This window comes from Zeugodacus cucurbitae, chromosome 6, assembly GCF_028554725.1.
Source record: "Zeugodacus cucurbitae isolate PBARC_wt_2022May chromosome 6, idZeuCucr1.2, whole genome shotgun sequence".
NCBI lineage: Eukaryota > Metazoa > Arthropoda > Insecta > Diptera > Tephritidae > Zeugodacus > Zeugodacus cucurbitae.
In genome coordinates this window covers 41,718,733-41,741,968 of record NC_071671.1, presented here as the reverse complement: position 1 = coordinate 41,741,968, position 23,236 = coordinate 41,718,733, and the positions used below count along the sequence as shown (strand labels likewise).

At 35.7% G+C, this 23,236-nt stretch overlaps 2 protein-coding genes across 3 annotated transcripts; both read right to left on the bottom strand.

Annotated features, from left to right (window-relative positions):
• Positions 1-10,039: 10,039 nt before the first annotated feature.
• Positions 10,040-12,791, bottom strand: LOC105219103 (uncharacterized). The gene is made up of 5 exons (XM_011195029.3): positions 12,565-12,791; positions 11,620-11,827; positions 11,341-11,527; positions 11,162-11,278; positions 10,040-11,096 (listed from the first exon to the last, which is right to left on the bottom strand). Exons 1-5 carry the CDS (start codon positions 12,703-12,705, stop codon positions 10,157-10,159), a joined length of 1,593 nt encoding a protein of 530 aa, XP_011193331.2. The 5' UTR covers positions 12,706-12,791; the 3' UTR covers positions 10,040-10,156.
• Positions 12,792-17,143: 4,352 nt separating this feature from the next.
• Positions 17,144-21,569, bottom strand: LOC105219102 (uncharacterized). Of its 2 annotated transcripts, none has more exons than XM_054233056.1 (5): positions 21,408-21,569; positions 18,746-18,953; positions 18,460-18,646; positions 18,284-18,400; positions 17,144-18,222 (listed from the first exon to the last, which is right to left on the bottom strand). In XM_054233056.1, the coding sequence occupies exons 1-5, from the start codon at positions 21,546-21,548 to the stop codon at positions 17,283-17,285; spliced, it is 1,593 nt and encodes a 530-aa protein (XP_054089031.1). In that variant the 5' UTR covers positions 21,549-21,569; the 3' UTR covers positions 17,144-17,282. The 2 variants fall into 2 exon arrangements, with proteins under 2 accessions (XP_054089031.1, XP_054089032.1); XM_054233057.1 differs by lacking the exon at positions 21,408-21,569 and adding an exon at positions 21,256-21,380.
• Between the last annotated feature and the right edge of the window lie 1,667 nt (positions 21,570-23,236).

Here is a 23,236-nt window from a genome sequence, read left to right as displayed (position 1 = left end):
TACACCTCCATTAACAAAATGAGTAAAGTTACTAAAGCTGTAAGTAAGGAAAGTGTGTTAGAATGGCTTTCACTTCCTTCGACTGGTTTGTCAAATCGTTAACTCAAGCAAAAATTTAATTATGATACTTTGCACATCACCATCGAGGACGAAGTCAATAAGCACCGCCATTCCTACAAAATGAATTTAATTGGAATGCGATAAAGAAATGTAGTTCAGTTAGCAACAAACAAAAATTTGTAATTTTAGAGATCACGGAGAATACGAATACATCTTTCTTGAAACAATCTATAACCTGGAAAAGCTTTCAGGCAAGCTTTATATAGGTCTATGGTACACACAAAAGACGAACAATATATCGAAACACTGAATGTGGCGAACCTGATCCTTGGAAATAAATAAATTTTCAAAATTTTTTCTTTTGCTGGTTATGGACTCAAAGAACCGTCTTTCTATAAACCGAAGAATGTATTATCCATAATCAGCGACATCTGCGAGATTTATAAACGTAACTTGTGAATGTTATGTCCAAATACAGAGAATATGCGGTCAATTTAGTGATCTCCTATCATATAAAAGATACTAACTCTTCAGCCCGCCTGGTGTTCAACGATTTCTCGATATTCTGAAGCTCATTCTTGCAGTTCTGGTGCCAGTAGTAATGTTTGATGTTACAAACAAACAAGTAAATCAATGAATCTATTTAAATATTTACAACCGATTATTACTCAGCCTTTAATAAAGCTTTTAACGAAACCTTTTATGGCTTACAAATTCATTAAGTCGTCTCTTGCTCATTTCGTTGCATTGAAATTTCCAAGTGATATCTCTTCCCCATCTTCTCACACACAGGAAATGAAATCCCTTTCAAAATCATTTATTACCAGATATGTATAATGAAATAAAGATATCTTTAAACTAATCGCACATAACGGCAACACACACACAGATTGCATACAAAAAGTTGGCAACATCAAGTGAATTACACAACACGCCATAATGCAAATGTCAGTCAACTGCAACTGCCGCAGCTCAAACCCATTCCTCTCACTGAGACACTATGTATCACTAAACTCTTTCTTATATATTTCTTATTTGGGAGGGGATCCACATAACCTCACATATTACTTGTATACAGTCTCTTTACTCTTGTGCTTTACGCTTTGTATCCTTTCATACTTTACTCACTTTACCGTTTAAAAGGGCTGCTGAGAGGAAAATATTTTGTAACAGTGTGTGCAAAAAATATACACAACTCAAGTGGTAATAGTGGGTGTGAAAAGTTTGAAGAAAAGTGGCAATGCTGGCATAACTGTGAAAATACTAAGAGGAGCGAAAGCGGTTTGTGGCTATTTGGGTGGCTTGAGCCACTTGTGTACACATGCTTTTTATGTCAATATTTTCATACTCAATTTTCTTAAGTCACTTGGGTTTAGAAGGTTGCAGCTGGCGCACACACAACCGAACGTGCACAAAGGAAGCGAGCAAGAGGAGGCGACCCGATTGGGTATCTCGTACTGACCAGATCGTGGCGTAGGTTGGGGCGCCAGGAGTAGCATTTGGAGCGACGGTCGTTTGTTTGTTTGGTTTAAGATACTAAAATTCTTTGCTTATTGATATAAGATAAGCGTATAAATGTAGCAGCTGGTGATATTTAAAAGGGGAGTGTATGTGCTTATATTTGAGACTGTCGAGCGGTGTTGGCAGCGCACCCTAAATATTGTGGTTGAGCACCCTATTTAAAGGGGCAAAGAGTTTAAATTTTAGGTTTACTTCCTTATCATAGGATAATGTCGTTCTTTAATGGTGCAAAATGTACTTCAGGAGATAAGTATGTACCGTACGTATTTTTTGCTTTTGCTGAGGCTAAAGAGACTAATATAGCATAGAGTCTCTTCGAAATCCCTTTTTTTGCGCCGGAAAAAGGTAGTTTCTAAAGTATATTCTAAACCAAAATAAAAAAATGTTCCAAACCCGATCCTCGATGTCTTTGAACTTTGTTTGCGATATTAATGCAAGAAACAAAATCGTGAACGACCAACATCCTCGATAAACGATTAGATGATTTATCATAAGAAAGATTGAGGAATTGCGAAATCAACCTGCAATTAGATTTTTAAAAGGTATCTTAGGTAGGTCCTTCAAAGAAGTCAAAAGTCTGGTCCATAAATTTATAAACTGTCGGACCATTCAACATTTCGAAAGTTGGAAACCCTAATATTAGGTTAGAAGCACCGAGGTCCTAATGTTCGATATATGGGGCCTTGAAAACCTATGGTCCGATTTCGGCGATTTTTAGAATGGGGCTGCCACAATATAAACGTAGTATTTGTGCAAAGTTCTGCATCGATATCTTCACTAGTGCTTGCTTTATATATTGTAAAGTAAACGATTCAGATTGTCTTCAAAGTTCTGGTATATTGGAAGTAGGCGTGGTTGTGAAGCGATTTGGCCCATTTTCACAACATATCATTGGGATGTAAGGAAACTATTACAAACCAAGTTTCATTGAAATCGGTCGAGTAGTTCCTGAGATATGGACCCATAAGTGGGCGATGCCACACCCATTTTCCATTTTGTAAAAAAATCTGAGTGTAGCTTCCATATGCCATTTCTTATGTGAATTTTAGTGTTTTTGGCGTTTTTCATTAGTGAGTTAACCCACTTTTAGTAGTTTTTAACATAACCTTTGTATGGGAGGTGGGCGTGGTTACAATCCGATTTCCTCTATTTTTGGACTGTATAAGGTAGTACTTAAAATAAACGACTAGAAAGATTCCTTGATATAGTAGTTTGCGAGAAATGTACATAAAACTTAGTAGGGGGCGGGGCCACGCCCACTTCCTTAACAAGATTACATCCACATATGCCCCTTCTTAGTGCGATCCTTCATACCAAATTTTACTTCCATAGCTTTATTTATAGCTTAGTTATGGCACTTTAAGTGTTTTCGGTTTTCGCCATTTTGTGGGCGTGGCAGTGGTCCGATTACGCCCATTTTCGAACTTAACCTTCTTATGGTGCCAAGAAATACGTCTTCCGAGTTTCATCAAGATATATCAATTTTTACTCAAGTTACAGCTTGCACGGACGGGCAGACAGACATCCGGATTTGAACTTTTCTCGTCACCCTGATCATTTTGATATATGTAACCCTATATCTAACTCGTTTGCTCGCTGGAAGCTGCAGAGAGGATGAGCTTGCAAGAAAGGGCACCCGTCGTCCTATTTCACCATACTGGGAAGGAGTCGGGGCTCTGGTGTCGTCTTGTGCTCTAGTACTGGATCAATGGACCTCTAGCGAGCTTGGTAAACGGGTTAGCGGGTTAGTAAATAAAACCTGTTCGATTGCGAGATCCTTTTGCAATGTTCACCTTGCCGTAGGTAGCCAGACTTTCGGCGAACCACGCGAACTTGTCGAAATAAACATTGGCAGCCTCATAAAATTTGTGTTAGGTTCCAAGCGCTTCGGCGATGTGTAAGGGTCTTCTACGTAATCCACATTTAGGAGTCTTTTGGCATCACAATAGACCGGCAGATTCAGCTGCCCAAGTGAGATCCATTGCAACACCTGCCTTTAAACTTAATGTAAATTATGGTTGACCAAGATAGCTCACATTCTGAAGAAATCAATGACAAATTTTAATATGAAAATGCTTTTTGGAAAGTGGGTGACGAATGTGCTCTATACATAGCATTATCCCACTATCCGCACCCTTCAGCGACTTTTTCCTGACATCAGATCTCAATATAACTTTGATTAGAAATAATAGCGGTGAATTACTCTGAAAAAAAAACTCTGGAAAATATAAAGGGCGTTCCTGATGTTACTTCATTAGGCAAAATTACTTAGTCTCCAGTGGAGAAGAATATATTATTTTTTATATACCGATAACGGACTCGGAAGAACTTCCACTTACCCGCATTACTTCACTACAGTTCTGTCCGATTCATTTTTACATTCTCCCTTTGGAAATAGAGCATTGGGCATCTATTTCGGCGGCTTATCATAATATTGTTTTTAAATATCACGAAATGAAGATGAACTCCTTAGAAAGTTCAACGAATTCTGAGAAAACAACGAGTTAAAGCTTACCGCTAAGTCAACTTTGTATCGCCAGATGGCAGAGATAGATTCATAATGCATGCGCCTGTTGCTTCAATCTGCCGTAAATGCAAATTCTGCTCATAAATTAAGCTTACTATTTCACTTTAATGGAGCTCCCCGCAACATCATCCTCACCTGCTCTGAATGGACTCTTCCACGGTGGCCTTTTAATTTTCTTGCCAAACTTGCGCCTGCAAATAATTCAAATTAATGCATTGTAATCTATGTAATTTACTTAATTATGCTACTTGCGCACACATAAATAAATAAGTAAACATGAATAGATAAACAGTGTTTAGCCATTAATCTGTAGCGGCAAATCTATACAAGCCGCAACGTACGCCCACAACAACAGCATCCAAGGCGCCACCATTCAATTTATGCTAATGAAATTCATAAACATCAGCGGCGGTGGCTCGGTTCATCACTTTCCCACAACGCAGACAGGAGGTGGTGGCACTAAGTGGCGGCGAATTTTGCGTTTTCAACAGTTCGACGGCTCAAAATTAACATTTCTTAGCGAGGTGTATAATTTTAGGCGCCACAAGTCGGCACCGCACACCGAGGTGCTTTAAGTGCGTGAGCACACCTACTGCAACGAATATTAGTAATCATATTTTGAATTTTTCATGTTTTAGCGCCGCCAATGTCTCAATTAATAAGTGGTTTGTTGTTGGAAATCAATACCTGAATTTAAGCAATTTATTAACGCAGCGCTTTGATTGCCGCCTTTGGCTCAACAGCAACTTCTACGTGTTCTCCGGGCATTAATTGGAAAGCAATTCATAATTATTGACCGAAATTGAAATTAACTTACTAAGCCAAATAAGTGCCTGCTGATTGCCAGGTAGCCGAGCAACAAAATATATACAACAACAAAATTATAGGGTGTTCATTTTAGTATTTAACATTATTTTTTATTTGAAACAAAAAATATTTTGATTGCAACGTAAATTAATTGATTAATATTTTGACTTTATTAGACCATTCACTTTTATTTGTAATGCTTATTTGAGGTTTAATTTGACAATCCCTCAAAAATTTGAGAGCACTTCCTATACAGCTCATCATTCCGGTAATGTAGGCTCCATCTAAAGTAAACACTCTGAAGTTACTTTTTTGGATGCAATTGAGCTAGAAGTGTCTCTTCAAGATTGTTCCCATGCCAAAAATTTAAGTTTTTCTTATCTAAATCCACTTAAAGTTTTTTAGACACATTTATCTACTTTGACAACTGGTTTGACAGTTATTCCCAAAGAAATTGTATATCTCTAAAAAAGCACACCCTTTATAAAAACGTGTATATGTGTATAATCGCCAACTAAAGCTTGTTATGTGAATTAATAATTGAGGTAATAGAGAATATATTAGTTCATTTCACCATTGATTGCATGACCTTGATTGATGCTGCTTGTTGTAGGGGTATGCTGAAGTGTTTGTAATGAATCATCTGTCTAATAAGTATATGCTTTATATAAATATAGGATACACTGGTAAACCTTGTTTATATAATGCATGAAAGCACCATTAATTATTATTAGATTCCAGGCAGTTCATTAAAAACGATCTTGAAGTATGCATACATTTACTACACATGAATATGTATGTATAGGGGAACCACCCTTTAAACAATGTTGGCAAATATAGTTACACTGTCGAGGTTGTGTGACACATGCATGCATTTAAAGGATGTTTTGGCCGACATGATTTACCCACTGCACTCTAAAACTATATAAAGACTAGCAATAAATTGGGCAACACGTTAATCCCACCATATAAGTGCTCTAATTCACATAACATCCTTAAGCGAAGTAGCCAAAATTCCGATGAAACGGTTGAAAGACCCATTTCTGCCTTCGACATTTTCGAAAAGTCGGCTTTGCTACATCTTTGTATCTTAACATATTCCAAACATTTGTGAAGCTTTCTTAGTTATTTTTATACTCTCGCAACAAATGTTGCTAAAGAGAGTATTATAGTTTTGTTCACATAACGGTTGTTTGTAACACCCAAAACTAAACGAGTTAGATATAGGGTTATATATACCAAAGTGATCAGGGTGAAGAGTGGAGTTCAAATCCGAATGTCTGTCTGTCCGTCCGTCCGTCTGTGCAAGCTGTAACTTGAGTAAAAATTAAGATATCTTGATGAAACTTGGCACACTTATTTCTTGGCACCATAGGAAGGTTGCTTTCGAAAATGAGCAAAATCGGACCACTGCCACGCCCACAAAATGGCGAAAACCGAAAACACATAAAGTGCCATAACTAAGCCATAAATAAAGCTATGGAAATAAAATTTGGTATAAAGGATCGCACTAAGAAGGGGCATATTTGGATGTAATTTTTTTTGGGGAAGTGGGCGTGGCCCCGCCCCCTACTAAGTTTTTTGTACATATCTCGCAAACCAATAGAGCTATATAAACCGTCGTTTTTTTTTAGCTATTTCCTAATTCAGTCCAAAAGTTAAAGAAATCGGATCATAACCACGCCCACCTCCCATACAAAAATTAGGTTGAAAATTACTAAAAGTGGGTTAACTCACTAGTGAAAAATGTCAGAAACACTAAATTTCACACAAGAAATGGCAGATGAAAGCTGCACTCAGATTATTATTATAAATTAAGCACTAGTGAAGATATCGGTGCAGAACTTTGCACAAATACTATGTTAATAGTGTAGCAGCCCCATTCTAAAAATCGCCGAAATCGGACCATAGGTTCTTAAGGCCCTATATATCGAACACGAGGACCTCGGTGCTTCTAACCTAATATTATGGTTTCCAACTTTCAATGGACTTTATACAATATATATGACGAATATGTGGGTCAAATTGTGTATTATATAATATAAATAAAGTTAAATAAATAAATTGCGAGAGTATAAAACGTTCGGTTACACCCGAACTTAACCCTTTCTTACTTGTTTATAATAATACTGAATTTTAGGGTTTCAAGTCAATTTATGAATCGGCTAAATTACAACCACATCCCGTAAATAGTATTGCTTTAATTTAACTGATATACTGGTCAGCTGAATGAAATTATATAATGTAAGAATTCTCTGACGGAATGGTTATGCCAGAATTCCACTTACTCAGTCAAAATCAATCTCGCTGCTGCTACAACGTCTTTTCAGAATAAAAAGGAAGCCCGAAAGTAAATTGAGATGCGAGCAAGACGAATTAGCACCGAATGTCCAAGCAATTTCATTATGTTGAATTCCATTAGCACCTTCACAAAACCTAAAAGCCAAACCTACCAATATCTAAGGGAGTGGGCTTTTAGCATTACTAATTCGTCATATAATGATGTATAAGTAAATATGTGCTATAACATAATAAATGTACAGAGGTTTATATTATGTGTTTCAGGAAGCTAATTCAATTAAGCTGCCAAAGTAATGGGTTCCCCGTTATAAAACTATACTATTACAGCATAGCGCATAGAAACAAAGCTCTAGTATTTTGCAAATAGGTAATTAAATACATCCAAAAAGGCTCTTATATTCTTAACTTTATAGAACATCAATCAACCGTATTATTTCCAAAGCTTTACATTTGCCTCCATACAAGATATAAATATTACAGGATTTGTCAATACTTCTTAATCAGACTAAACCACTCCTTTTGGGAAGTGAGTAAACTAGTAAGTATGACAACTTGCAGTTAGGTAAAGATATGCTATATGAAACATATATAGTTAATATAAACTGGCCACTAGTTGAAGACACCTATCGCATTATTATGGAATACTTTACGGTATAGCAACACGATACTGTAGCGTCACTTCAACTCCGCTGTATTATTTACGAAAAGGTCCACAAGACGTAGAGCAAATAACATTTTATTGACTTGTCGAGCCGCATCGGCCAGTGCGTTGCTAGCCACTGAATCTCGATAAATATTGTCATTGAATATAGTAGTGAGACATAAGACTAAAAAACGCTTGTGCAGTCAAAGTTTGAAATTTTAGCATCTGGTATCCAACAGAATTATTACAATCCAATAGAAAACATGATCCTTCAATTTATATTTAGACGCTTAACAGTTCTAACGTTCCAAAATAGTTTGAAGCCATTATAAGCATATAATCTATTTCCAATATACTTATATATTTTTGATAATCCCTCGAACATTCTTGAGAAATGTGGATTAAGAAGTGCCATTATTTAAAAATTCCACTTACACCTACACTCCGCTGATGCGATTATAGCCGATTCTATATGATTCTCTCTAATATCCATCATTGATGTTTGTAGAGGATATGCGCAGTTGGCTGATGTAATTTTTCACTTATTACATTCGTGACTCTGTTTACTTTCAAAACACTTCCGCAAACGCACGTAATTCATTAATCCTCATAAATAATTTTCACGAGTGTCTTCCACTTTTATGCTCCGTATGCGAAGTCTCTAAGTGCACAAATTGAATAAAACGAGAAAATTGAAGCAGAAGAGATCAAAAGTAAAGTGAAGCGAAGTAAATTACAAAGTAAGTAAGGGATAATTTCGGCCGCAGTCACACATTGCCCAACCTCACTATTTATTAAAATTAAAGAGATGCAAGATGTCTAATAAAGTCGTTACATATTAACTCCATATATGTATGTATGTACATTAGGAGACACAATCGTTAATCGGAAACATTAAACCAAATGGACAGAATTCATTATATTGGTTATAAGGGGCCTACAGCCCTAAATTATTCCAGAAAACGTGTCAATTTCATCAAAGTGCCACATATTCAGTGAATCGGATATCACTGCTTTAGAATTAGGGAAAGCTTCGAACTGATTTCATCGACTGTGGTAATTAAACTAAACTATGCTAGAGAAAATACGCCATCCAACTATTATTAGTAGAACTTCCACGCTGAGCGATATATTGACCAAAATTTAACTAGAACCGCATAAATCTGTATTTAGTACACGACAATTTTCATTGAATTGCGCCTTTCAATTTATAAATTTGTAAAGCTTACAATTTCATAAAATTACGTATACTCGTAATCTGCCGACCCTTCTTAAAAATTTCGGATGCGAAATAACACCCAATAATGTATTTTAACTAAAGTTGAAGGCCACCATTGAGCGCCAATGGGTTTGCATTAGCAACACACTTCCTATCGACTATCGCCGCAGGACATTACTCAATATTCGTTTTTTATGTGAATACAAATAGTAATGTTTTCCTTTAAAAGTAAGTAATTTGTTTCAGCAAGAATTTAATTTCTCATACCCGCCAGCAACAAAGTTTCAACATCAAAGGTTAGGCGGAAAAGGTCATGCTGCTTTTAGGCAAATATGTGAGTGCCAGTAAAATTTATTGAATTCCTCCATGTGTAGGCTGCCATGAAAGTATGTAAGTATGCTCAAAAGTTGTGAAATTCGCTGAAATAGTAAAAATGTGCACCATGAGTAAGAGTTTCCTAGACGTGGCAGTAAACACAAAAATTTCTGCCTGGATTACACGTGTGTGTCTGACCGTTATGCAAATGGCGGTCACATTGTTTTTGACACGCGCTTAACGAACTCATATGAATGTGTACGTTGGTGTATATTATATATTTATAAGAATGTAAGTGCGCAGCATTTGCAAGAACGGCATGAAATTTATAACGATAATCCATGTTGGAAATGGTGGCCTTTTCAGCACTGTGACAAACTCGTAAGGCAATAATAATCCCAACAATATTCAAAATTATCCATAGTACCCGGTCAACAAGTTTTTACTGCAGTTCATTCCAAACATGTGTATAGATAATGGAAATAAGTATTAGCGCTTTTCGATTCATCACCTCTCTACTCACTAAATTTGAGCTATGCTTTCGCATTTAAGGATATAGAAATAACATCTCCCATTCCTATATCCACATCTATATTCTCATAAAGAATCGTTAAAAATATAGTTGTAATTAATATACACAACTGACTATATATTTATGGTCTTCACCTTTATATTTAAATAAATTTTATTTTGTATTCCTTTAATACATTTATCACTTATATTATCTAACCTTGTACTTGTTTCCGTAAACGTTCTCAAAACTTCACTTAACTTCAAATAAAGCCCTCGCATCTTTTTTTAGTGTCTTGCCATTATTATTCTGGGGCAGTCGATCGATGAAAATCACACCAGCATGCAGTTGCTTATGCTCTATTGGCAAACTTTTTCTGACATGCTCCTTTACCTGCTCTTTCGTGAGCTCGGCACCTTGACGAAGCACTACGACTGCACCAGCTGCATCCCCGTGTCTCTCGTCATAAACACCTACCACACAAACATCCTCCACCTCGGGCAATTCGTTGATTACCTCCTCTATTTCAGCCGGCCAGTAATGCATACCCTGATATTTGAGTGTGTCCTTTTTACGATCGACTATATACATCATATTATTATCATCAAAGTAACCAAGATCACCGGTATGCAACCAGCCATCCGAGTCCTGAACATTTTTCGTCTCTATTGGATTACCATAGTATCCACTCCAAGTATGTCCAGTCTTTATGTAAATCTCACCAATTTCATTCGGTGGCAAATTGTTACCCTCTTCATCAACTATACGCGCCTTAATACCGGAAAATACCCTGCCTACAGCGGTGGGATATCGTTCATCAGAGTTCATCGATATGAAACCACCCTCCGTCATGCCATAAGCGACAACTACAGTGCCATTCTGAAGTAAACCTCTAAGTTGTTGTAAGGTCGGGAGAGTAATGCAGCCCCCACCAACGAAGAAAACACGAACGGAAATGAAGTTATCTGTAGTGGCTGCGGGGCAAGCGATCAAAGCGGAGACATGTCGTGGCGCAGCTAGTAGGCAAGAGATTTTGTATTTCTTCACCAGCGCGGTCATATATTCGGGTGTGTAGGGCTTATTGGTTATAACACGTTTACAACTTGTACTCCCACTGAGGAAAGTGAAGAAAAGACCAGTTATCCAATCCAAACCACTATTTGTGAAGATGATATCTTCGCTATTTACGAATCTGTAGAAAACAGATGTTAGTATATATATGTATATTCGTATAGACGCATTACACTATGCACTTACGTATAGTTGATTTTCAACAAATAATTCGGAATGCAAACACATTTGGGCACACCTGTTGTGCCCGACGAACAAAGTATCGCTACTGTCTGCTCACCACCCGATACCAAGGGCTCAGGTCTGTAAGGAATCATAAGTTAAACAAATCTCAAGTTATATTTTGAAGTTAAGTCTACATTTACTTGTAAAGTTCTTCATTTGGTATGGGATCCAATAAGTCTTCAACTTTGGCTACACCATCGATATGGTTGGTCAGCGTATAAAATAGTGGTTTCAGAGATCGTGTGGCTTCATGAAGTTTCTCGTAAACTTCACCGTCGCAAAATATTATTTTCGGTGCGGTTATGTTGAAGACTTGACGAATTGTATCTGTAAACCATGATAATTGAAATTGTTTTCCTTTGTAGTTACCAATTTATATGCAAATAACAAAAAATAAAAATCTAAGACTTATTCGTTACCTTGGTCCAAGACCGAGTTCACTGCATGGAAGGGTGTACAATTCATAAAGCAGCCAATGGCCACTGAGCTTGTATAGGTGCTGTTCTTTGCCACAATACCAATGACATCATCATGGCGTAAGCCCATCTTCTCGAAATGCAGAGCCAGTCGTGTCGACCATGATAGTAATTCCTGGTTGGTTACTTCGCGGCCATCAACATCTGAAACCTATGTGAATGAAATTGACTATTGATATTTTTCAGATATTGCCTACTATCTTAACCTATGGTTAAAATAATATAAAAGGATGATTCTAGGAATGCCTGTAAGAGCAATATATCTACTGATTCAGAAATGCCAGTCCACATAGCATATTGCTAATTCTATATAAACTAAACGTCCAAAAACCATGAATATCTTTCAGATAATTAGCAAAGTTTCAACTGAAAAATATCCGAAAGAATTCGTAAGATATTAAGCAGTCGAGAGTGTTGATTGGTCTCATCACTGAGCGCGGCATTATTAGCAGATATTATAAGGAACACTGTTAACTGTTAATTGGCTCAGACAGTTCGGGCAAAAAACTCTATAAAATTTTAGTGCCAAATCACTGTCACTACCTTGTACAACTACGTCCAGATGGCCTTCCTCGGACTACAAATATCGTCCTTTAAAACTAATTTATTAAATACTTCTTCTCTTATTGTACACCACAGGTTTAAGTTTAATAACTAAACGCTGAAGACAATTTCAAACACTAAACAGGATCAGTACAACTGCAGCGAAAGTAAACATATAAAGTGAAAACACCAAAAATGGAAGTTGCGATTAAGTTGTTATATCGTTTTACAAATTGTCTCTCTTTTTTAACACAAACGTTTTCAGCAATTAATATCTCATATTTTCACTTTCACAGGATCAGTTCTTATTTTATTCACCGAAAACATTTTTAGCACTCAACTAACCTGACAAACTTTGATTGGAAAATTTTTCAAATTTCTGTAAATAATATTTCCCAAGGAGCAATCAAAATCGTAAAACAGTGGCCTATTTACGCCACTCCACACGCGCGCCTCTTTATCGTAAGACAACTCCAAGGATTCCATTGCCGAATTAAAATTTGAAAATACGACTAATTTGTAGCTGTGACAATCGTAAGCACAAAACGATTTCAAATTAACTAAAATTGAAGCAATTTGCTACTTACTTTAAATACCCTCAAATGCTAACTTAAATTAGTGGGCGAACGTGGCAGCTCATAGAATTTGTGTGTTGCTACTAAGCGTTGAAGCAATGGTTCATAATCCACTACAGATCTCAAGTTACACAAAATTCTTACAAACGGGCATCCTCACACACAATAATTGATGTAAGAAGACGTGTTTCTGCTGCTCATGCCTTTTCGCTGTCCATTCACTTTGCATTTATTTGAAATATCAAGATGCACCCTGTAAATTATGACAGAAGCGTGGCCAAACTCTTTCCTATGAGTGTTAAAATCAGCGCTTTTCATATGAAATATGATTTTTCCACTGTTTTCTACTGATAAGCATTGTAATTATCATAAGTGATACATTTGCTGAGATGACTTTACTAACATTTTGACAAAAGCACTTGATATACTTAATTCCGGTTATATCAGTACTTTTTGTGTGTGAGTCAAATGTTTTGCTCATTGCAATTCCAAATTAAATAAAATATACGCATTATATAAATATAAAGCGAAAAAAGCGAAACTCCGAACACACAAACACTTGCATTGGTCGGCTATTAATTTAAAGTCCAACGAAGTCTAGAGTGTATTACTAATATTATTAGTGCATTCGTCTTTTATGACATGACTCTGCAAAATACTTTGCAAAAATTTCCACGTTGTTGCTCACAACCATTGTTTCCAGGTCTATATTTTTAGAATATTTGTATACTCTCGCAACATGTTGCACAGGGTATTACAGTTTTGTTCACATAATAGTTGTTTGTATCACACTGAAATAAAATAGTTGGATATGTGTTTATATATATCGCTCATTTACTTGAATAGTGTCACAACTCAAAAAAGTTGATTTTTCAGGAGAGCGATATATAGTTGTCAATTGTCTCTTATTTAGCAAATATAGACAAATGTCATCAGAGTATTGACAAATCTAGTGGCATGTAATATATTAAATACAATGTTGAGCATAAATGAAACAAATAGAGTGTACTAATGACTTTTCTTGGGCATAAACGTGACCCACCTCTAACCATGCCGAATTTTGGAACAACTTAGATGTGTCGTTGTTGTGGTTAAAAAATATTGCAGCATAATAAGTTTAATAACAGCACATTCTTTCTTGATGGTTTATTTTTCATCAGAATGAAATTTTTATAAAGGGTGATTTTTTAAGAGCTTGATAACTTTAAAAAAAAAAAAAACGCATAAAATTTGCAAAATCTCATCGGTTCTTTATTTGAAACGTTAGATTGGTTCATGACATTTACTTTTTGAAGATAATTTCATTTAAATGTTGACCGCGGCTGCGTCTTAGGTGGTCCATTCGGAAAGTCCAATTTTGGGCAACTTTTTCGAGCATTTCGGCCGGAATAGCCCGAATTTCTTCGGAAATGTTGTCTTCCAAAGCTGGAATAGTTGCTGGCTTATTTCTGTAGACTTTAGACTTGACGTAGCCCCACAAAAAATAGTCTAAAGGCGTTAAATCGCATGATCTTGGTGGCCAACTTACGGGTCCATTTCTTGAGATGAATTGTTCTCCGAAGTTTTCCCTCAAAATGGCCATAGAATCGCGAGCTGTGTGGCATGTAGCGCCATCTTGTTGAAACCACATGTCAACCAAGTTCAGTTCTTCCATTTTTGGCAACAAAAAGTTTGTTAGCATCGAACGATAGCGATCGCCATTCACCGTAACGTTGCGTCCAACAGCATCTTTGAAAAAATACGGTCCAATGATTCCACCAGCGTACAAACCACACCAAACAGTGCATTTTTCGGGATGCATGGGCAGTTCTTGAACGGCTTCTGGTTGCTCTTCACCCCAAATGCGGCAATTTTGCTTATTTACGTAGCCATTCAACCAGAAATGAGCCTCATCGCTGAACAAAATTTGTCGATAAAAAAGCGGATTTTCTGCCAACTTTTCTAGGGCCCATTCACTGAAAATTCGACGTTGTGGCAGATCGTTCGGCTTCAGTTCTTGCACGAGCTGTATTTTATACGGTTTTACACCAAGATCTTTGCGTAAAATCATCCATGTGGTCGAATAACACAAACCCAATTGCTGCGAACGGCGACGAATCGACATTTCACGGTCTTCAGCCACACTCTCAGAAACAGACGCAATATTCTCTTCTGTACGCACTGTACGCATTCGTGTGGTTGGTTTAATGTCCAATAAAGTAAACTGAGTGCGAAACTTGGTCACAATCGCATTAATTGTTTGCTCACTTGGTCGATTATGTAGACCATAAATCGGACGTAAAGCGCGAAACACATTTCGAACCGAACACTGATTTTGGTAATAAAATTCAATGATTTGCAAGCGTTGCTCGTTAGTAAGTCTATTCATGATGAAATGTCAAAGCATACTGAGCATCTTTCTCTTTGACACCATGTCTGAAATCCCACGTGATCTGTCAAATACTAATGCATGAAAATCCTAACCTCAAAAAAATCACCCGTTATAATATGGACGGTGAAATTGCGCACATTTCTGCATACTCAACTCAAAAATCGTGTTTTTTGAGTTATAACACTATTCATGTGAATGAACGATATATATATGTACATGATCAGGATAACGAGTGAATGGGCGAAATCGGCCCATCGCCACGCGCACAAAATGGCAAAAACTTATAAAGTGCCATAACTAAGCCATAAATAGTTATAAAAGTAAAATTTGGTATAAACGATCGCACTAGGAAGGGGCATATTTGGATTTGTAATGTTTTTGGGAAAGTGGGCGTAGTCCCGCTCCTAATAAGTTTTTTGTACATATCTCGTAAACTACCAAAGCTACAAAAACCATTTATCAGGAACTACTCGACCGATTTCAATGAAATTCGGTACATAATATTTTCTTAACACCCGAATCACACGAACGGAATATGGGCGAAATAGGTTCACAATCACGCCTACCTCTCATATAACAAAATTTTGAATTTAATCTCATTCCTTCACTTTATAATATATACATTAGGAAACAGTGATGATAGCGGAATAAAACTTTACACAAATACTGTATTTGATTCACTTTTGGAAAAATTGTCAAAATCGAACTATAACTTTTCAATGCCTCGGATATCGAATATGAAGAACTCAGCGCCTAAGGGTAATTTTTTCAGATATTTTAATGTAATTCAGACCTAAATTTATTTCTCCTAATTGTGTCTCTCTGTTCCAAAAATTTTTAAAATCGGATCAGAACTTCCCCTAGCTGTCATATACGTAATTATGGGTTTTTCAAAAATACGATGGGCTTAGTACGTTCTAAATCGGTCAATGTGGAAATATTAAATTAAGTAAGCATATAGTCTTGGATATAGTGTACCTTGGTAGTGAAAATGATGATTTTCTTTATTCTATTGGACTTTATGCACAATATATGGGTAAAATTTTATGTTTTCTTAATAAAACTATCTCACTAAATTGCGATAGTATAACATTTTCGGTTGCACCTGAACTTAGCCTTTCCTTACTTGTTACTTTCGCTATTTTTACTTTACTTTTGGGGATTATCGCTATATTAATATATTAAGATTGCTAAAAATGTATTATGAGTTAAGGCACTTCACATCCTAGTAGGGAGGGACACTTATAATCCAAATCATAACTGATGCATGTGCAAGTCTAATGCACTACTATCTTAAAATATTAGTTTTAAACGATGCCGTTATATGGAAAGTGGGCGTGATTTTGTATCGATAATGAGCTTTTGCGCTGTTTCTGTTATTTTCGTTATTTTAGTGTACTTCGAGAGGGTTTCTCATGGCCGAATTAAAATGGGCGGAGCTAACATTTTTTTAGGACATATATTTATTAGTCAACTCAAATATGAAGTGATAAAAATTTCAAAGTCCTATGTATCCTGGTTCATTAGTTACAGGATGTTGCTTATAGGCACAAATTAAATTATTATAAATAAATTAAACACTTTTGTCATGAAAAATTTTTTTTAACTCTGTTATCTTTACTTATTTATATATAATAGTTCACTTTGTCTTAAAATAAAACAATTATTTTTATGTTTTTGAACACTTTTTGTGTAACAACTTTTGTATAACTTTTTTCGCGAAACGGTTTTTTCCAATTTCTCTCTGCGGAGAACTCATATCAGAAAAAGTAACTGTAAGCTTTCACAACACATAACTCTACATAATTGAAAAAAACAGTTGGTCAAAAATAATTAAATAATGAGAACTAGCCGGAAAGTACAATGTTGCATAGGCATATAGATATTGGGCCTGAAAGGGTTAACACGAATATATAATCCTAAGTGTGAATTATTTTCATATAATCTCGTGGAAACAGTTTCATTAGTATTCGTCAGGTTGGTAGGTAACGAAATTGAATTATTGAATTTATTTCCAACATTTTATAGTACAAAGTTTTACCAGCACATGAAAATATTTCAATTTCCTTGACTCATGCAACTTAGCTTATATCTTATTTCCCAAAATGCTCACATTTTTAATTATTCTCAAATAAGGCCTGCGCGTCCTTTTTTAGTGATTTGCCATTATTATTCTGGGGTAGTCGATCTACAAAAATTACACCAGCATGCAGTTGCTTATGATCCAATGGTAAACGTTTTTTGACATGCTCCTGCACCTGCTCTTTCGTGAGCTTAGCTCCTTGGCGAAGCACCACTACTGCACCAGCGGCATCCCCGTGCCTTTCGTCATAAACACCCACCACACAAACATCCTCCACTTCGGGAAATTCGTTGATCACCTCTTCTATTTCAGCAGGCCAGTAATGCATACCCTGATATTTGAGAATGTCCTTTTTACGATCAACTATATACAACACATTACTATCGTCAAAGTAACCAACATCTCCAGTATGGAACCAACCATCCGAATCTTGAACACGTTTCGTCTCATTTGCATTCCCATAGTATCCACTCCAAGCATGACCCGTATTTATGAAAACCTCACCAAATTCATTCGATGGCAAATTGTTACCCTCTTCATCAACAATACGCGCCTTAATGTTGGGAAATAGCTTACCTACAGCATTGGAATACCGATCATCAGAGTTCATGGATGAAAAGCCGCATTCTGTCATGCCATAAATAGAACCTACTGCGGCAATCTCAAGTAAATCTCTTAGATGCTGTAAAGTAGTCCGACTAATGATGCCACCACCAACCAAGAAAGTGCGAACGGAACTGAAGTTATCTGTAGTGGCTGTTGGACAAGCGATCAAAGTGGATACATGTCGAGGCGCAGCTAGTATGAATGATATATTGTACTTCTTCACTAGCGCGGTCATATATTCAGGTGTGTAGGGCTTATTGGTGATTACACGCTTACAACTTGTACTCCCAGAGAGGAAAGTGAAGAAAAGACCAGATAACCAATCTAAGCTGCTATTTGTGAAGATTACATCTTCGCTATTTACGAATCTGTAGAAACGAGATGTTAGTAGATACATACTCGTATAGACGTATTACACTATGCACTTACGTATAGTTGATTTTCAACAAATAATTCGGAATGCAAACACATTTGGGCACTCCCGTTGTGCCCGACGAACATAATACAGCTACTGTCTGCTCACCACCCAATACCAAGGACTCAGGCCTGTAAGAGGTTATAAGTCAAAGTCTCAAGACCTATTTAAAAGTTTAGTCGACAATTACTTATAAAGTTCTTCATTTGGTATGGGATCCAACAAGTCTTCGACTTTGGGTACGCCTTCAATATGGTTGGTCAGCGTATAGAATAATGGATTCACAGAGCGAGTGGCTTCGTGAATTTTCTCGTAAACTTCACCATCGCAAAATATTATTTTCGGTGCAGTGGGTTTGAAAATATGGCGCATTGTTTCTGTCAATATTGATAATTAAAAAATATTTTTCATTTAATTTAGTCGCATACGTACAAATAAATCTTTATAATCAATAAACTGTAAGACTCCTCAGTTACCTTTGTCCAAGACCGAGTTCACAGCATGGAAGGGTGTACAGTTCATAAAGCAGCCAATCGCCACCGAGCTTGTATAGGTGCTGTTCTTTGCTACAATTCCGATGACATCGTCATGCCGTAAGCCGATTTTCCTAAAATGCAGGGCCAGGCGCGTTGACCAAGTTAACAATTCCCGGTTGGTTACTTCGCGGCCATCAATATCTGAAACCTTTTTAAATAAAGTGCGTTATTAGACACTGTCTACTATATTGACTTAAGTATATTTCAGCTAAGATGATAACACATATGCATACTGGAATTCGGACAAGCGCCAAATGAAAGCAAGCCCCCAGTTCAGTATGTATATTTTTAATGTTTTCCTAATACAATTTCACAGTGAGCGAGCTGAAATATTTTTCATGTAAAGGTCGATTAGTAGGTCGTTAAGTATAAGTGTATTGGATTCATCACTGAGGATGGCGTAATTAACGGATATCATAAGTGGAAGATTGTTCGATTTTAAAAACTATCAGTAAACGTCTCAATTAACTGTGCAATAACAATACACATATAACAATCGAAATAATAAGTAAACAACCAACTATATATTTTGAATGGAATGGAATTGTCCTAGATCTCAACCAATCAAACAAAAGTGCTATTATAAGGCAACAACATATTCTTCTACATTCTACTTAACATAATTCTTTCTATACCAGTTAACCGTTTGCTTAGCCGCTATGAAAAACCAGAGAAATCGAAAATAGCTATTTTCGATCCTCAAATTTAAATATATTTTTAAAATGGTGAAATAAATCGAGAATAATTATCGCGCGATACTTTTAACATAACTTGCAATTTATTAGCAGCTTCTTAAACCCATGGATCGCATTAGCTCAGAAAATATTCCTCCCTCAGGTATATATATAATCTCAAAAAAACTATGTCATGTGTTCGTAATAATGATTATCGCTTGATAAACAGCGACAAACCATTCGTTATAAGTTTAGTTCAATCTGATTCCGAGATACCTTTGATATTTGATTACTAAAATTATTAGGAGACCATGAAATCGCCCCACCTATTGTTTACATAAAATTCAACAAAATTTGCTGATCCATAATTTTATTTTCAAACAAAATTTAGACTTTATACGAATAGAATATGGTACAACTACAACTGTCACGTACTGCGATAAGGTGTGTAATCTATTACACGTGCCAATACTCTTAGTAAGAAACATACCCCTTATATGTTAAGATAAGTTCGCAAGCCCATTCACACCTTGCTGAAACAGTTGCAAATGAGGTGCCATACTTAGATTGGTAAGTTTGTTTAAGTTTAGGATTACGGCTCTAAAGATAACAAGTTTCCAGAGATATTGTTTATTATAATGGGCGAAATAGTTTTCTTCTAACAAAACACATTGACCTATTTTAGTTCTTAATTAATCATTGGGTTGACGTTAGAGTGGATACAGAGCGTCTGCAGGAAGAAGTAAAGGAATGAAAGATGTAATTAGTGAATTCTCTCTCACTCGTAACTACCAGTCATTCATTAAATTAATATTTTATAATAATTTTCGGTCAACTAACTAATCAAAAAATCTCTTATAATAAAAAAATTAAAATGTATTGCATTGTATTGTAGATTATAAAAAGTGGAAAGCTTGACCTTCCAAACACTGTTCTAGACCTATTTCATCAATACTCTATTTCCAAATACACTATAGCTGATAACTATGTTATTCTAAAAAAAAAATTAGAAAACCATCGGTTTCAGAGGTACTATAATACCCTTGACGCTGCCGTCTGCGTTAATGCCGATTAAATGCTTTAATAACAGCTTTAATCACAATTATTCGGGAGTTATCTCAGTTAACTCCATTGCTAACACCGAACACATTCTTCAAAATTTTAGCGAGTAATGGGAGTTAGTGCAATTTCCGTTGGCAACATTGTTAAAAATTACCGGTTTTAATCTATTGTGAGAGAAAACAAACAACACTGACAGTTTTTTTTTCAAAGATATAGCTTCACTTTTCTGGAGTAGATGAAAAGTCTCATATAATTAGACTTTTCGATTTCTTGAACTTTTTCGTACATACTTTTTGAAAGGTCTTTTTGTTGAGGCGTAAGTTTTCTTTCAGTCCTTTTCATTTCATTCATAAATTTTATATTTTAAAGCGTTTTTGATAAAAATGTGTATATATATACATAGATAGTGATATTGTACCAACTGCAATGTTTGCCTCCTATTCATTGTGATTCTATCGAACTGATAATATTATTAAAATACCAATCAGCTATTTAACAGAGTCTCTAACACGCATTGCTGCCGTCTTTCACCTACAAATTTGGATCTGATTAAGTGCACAGTTGATCTGGGTTAACTACCCATACAACATATATGGAATATGCAAAAATAATATAGATGAAATTACCGAAAAATATATATATAAATTATGAATATGAACCAAATCTCCACCTGTGCCACTGTATCCTGAATATTGAAGCAGGTTATAAACTCACCTATTCCACAACCGATGAGTCTCCCAGCAATTATAACCATTGCATCATCTCCCATATTTTGCAACAGTATTTTTCAAAACACACTAATTTGTTATTATCAGTTCGCAAATCTATTCTATCATACATAGAAAAAATTGAGTCACTCCACTAACCTGACACACTTTGCTCGGACAATTCTTCAAGTTTTTGTAAATAATATTTCCCACGGAGCAATTGAAATCGTAAAATAAAGGCGGATTTGCGCCACTCCACACACGCTCCTTTTCATCGTAAGAACACTCTAAGGAGTCCATATTCAACCTGCAACTTGCAATACTAAAATTAAAATAATTAGAAACTTGGTTTAAATACCCTCATAATACTGGCGTAAGTTAGCATTGGACCTTTATAGCTTATAGAATTCGTGCGTTGCTACTCAGCTTTTTATCATTGGTTTGACACTCACTACCGATCTCAAGTGAGACAAAATTCTTAAAAAGGAACTCCTTCGCACACAATAACTGAAATTAGCATATGAGTTACTGTTTCGTATGCCTTTTTGCTATTAATTTACTCTAATATGGTCCGAAATTTGAAAACAAAGCGCGGCCCAATCCTTTCGAAGGTGCGTTTATCTAAAAGAACCTGTTAAATACCGCTATTAGTCATATGAAATGAAGTATATTGCTCATTGTAAACTTTTAAATAAATAAACTATTAATATAATATAATATACATAATAAAACAGAAGGCGCAAATAGCGAATATCTGTGAATATTAAAACTACATTATTATGGTCGACTATTAATTTAACATTCGAATATGTCTGGATAGGCAAAAAATCATGGTTCCCAAGTCCACATATGTAGATAAAATAATTAAATACAAACTTCTGCAGATAATACATAACTGTATTTCTGATTATAAGTTTTTACTTTCTCTTGGTTGCGGACCGATCTCGCACATTTCCAAGCTTTAATGTCCCACTTTTAGTATCACACAGACTTATGCTGGTGTCATGATCACTTAGGTCCATAAATTTGGACATTTACAATATGGCAATATGTCCTCTGCTGAGTAAATTTATATGTATACAGCTGGATATTTGTTCATACTGATACAATTATCATGGGAAAACGGAGGCAGCTACTATTGGAATTAGAAAGTTTTATTATATTTAAGATCCATATATATATATTTTCAGATTGGTCCTTGAAAAAAAATATTTTTATCGCACGTTCTTTTTACTGTGTTTTTTATCTGTCGTCTTCGGAGTCTTTAGCTGCTTGGGTTTTCTGAATATTCTCGTTATGTGGCCGTGCTTGGTGTTCACTAATATCTCTTCATTTAAGTTACCATGGTTTGCTATGATTTATAAATAATATGATTTCAAAATAAATAAGAAAATTCAGTACTTTTCTCTATTTTCATCATAAGCCACTTGACAGAAATCGGAGATTTTAGAATTCCGCATTTTATAAAAGCTATAATTTTATTTAGATCTTTCAGAATAACATATGTATATTTATTACATTATTTTTTATCACAGCAAATATGTAACCATCAAATCGAACAACCTAAGCTCTGTGCATTTTAAGTATAACAAATATTTCATAATTACCCTTGACACATTTATATAATCAATAGATAAGAAAATAAAAATAAGCCCAGCTCAGCCTGCAAATATCTGTTCGTCTTATCCGATCATATAATGTTAAGATCTTCCTGTACACAGCTTTTTATATATTACAAAGGAGTTCAATGTCCGTTATTCGACGAAACAAAGAATTTGACCAATATACATACATATTTGACAAATAGTACATATCGCAGGGTATAATAATCAGATGGAATTTAAGATTTCTTTATATAGGAAGTTCTCATGGTTCAAACTGTGATATCAAAGTAATGAAAATGGAAAAACACACAAAAATATGTTGGTGACATACATATGTAGATGAAAAGAAATTAGTAATTATGGCTGGAGAAGTACATATTGCAA

Excerpts from the sequence above, each read along its gene's own strand:
- LOC105219103 (XM_011195029.3), bottom strand. The coding sequence starts at position 12,705 with ATGGAATCCTTGGAGTTGTCTTACGATAAAGAGGCGCGCGTGTGGAGT. Across the intron at positions 11,828-12,564 it reads TTCCAATCAAAGTTTGTCAG|GTTTCAGATGTTGATGGCCG; the intron begins GTTAGTTGAGTG and ends TCATTCACATAG. Across the intron at positions 11,279-11,340 it reads CCAAATGAAGAACTTTACAA|ACCTGAGCCCTTGGTATCGG; the intron begins GTAAATGTAGAC and ends GATTCCTTACAG.
- LOC105219102 (XM_054233056.1), bottom strand. The coding sequence starts at position 21,548 with ATGGACTCCTTAGAGTGTTCTTACGATGAAAAGGAGCGTGTGTGGAGT. Across the intron at positions 18,954-21,407 it reads GTCCGAGCAAAGTGTGTCAG|GTTTCAGATATTGATGGCCG; the intron begins GTTAGTGGAGTG and ends TTATTTAAAAAG. Across the intron at positions 18,223-18,283 it reads TTGTTGAAAATCAACTATAC|ATTCGTAAATAGCGAAGATG; the intron begins GTAAGTGCATAG and ends TCGTTTCTACAG.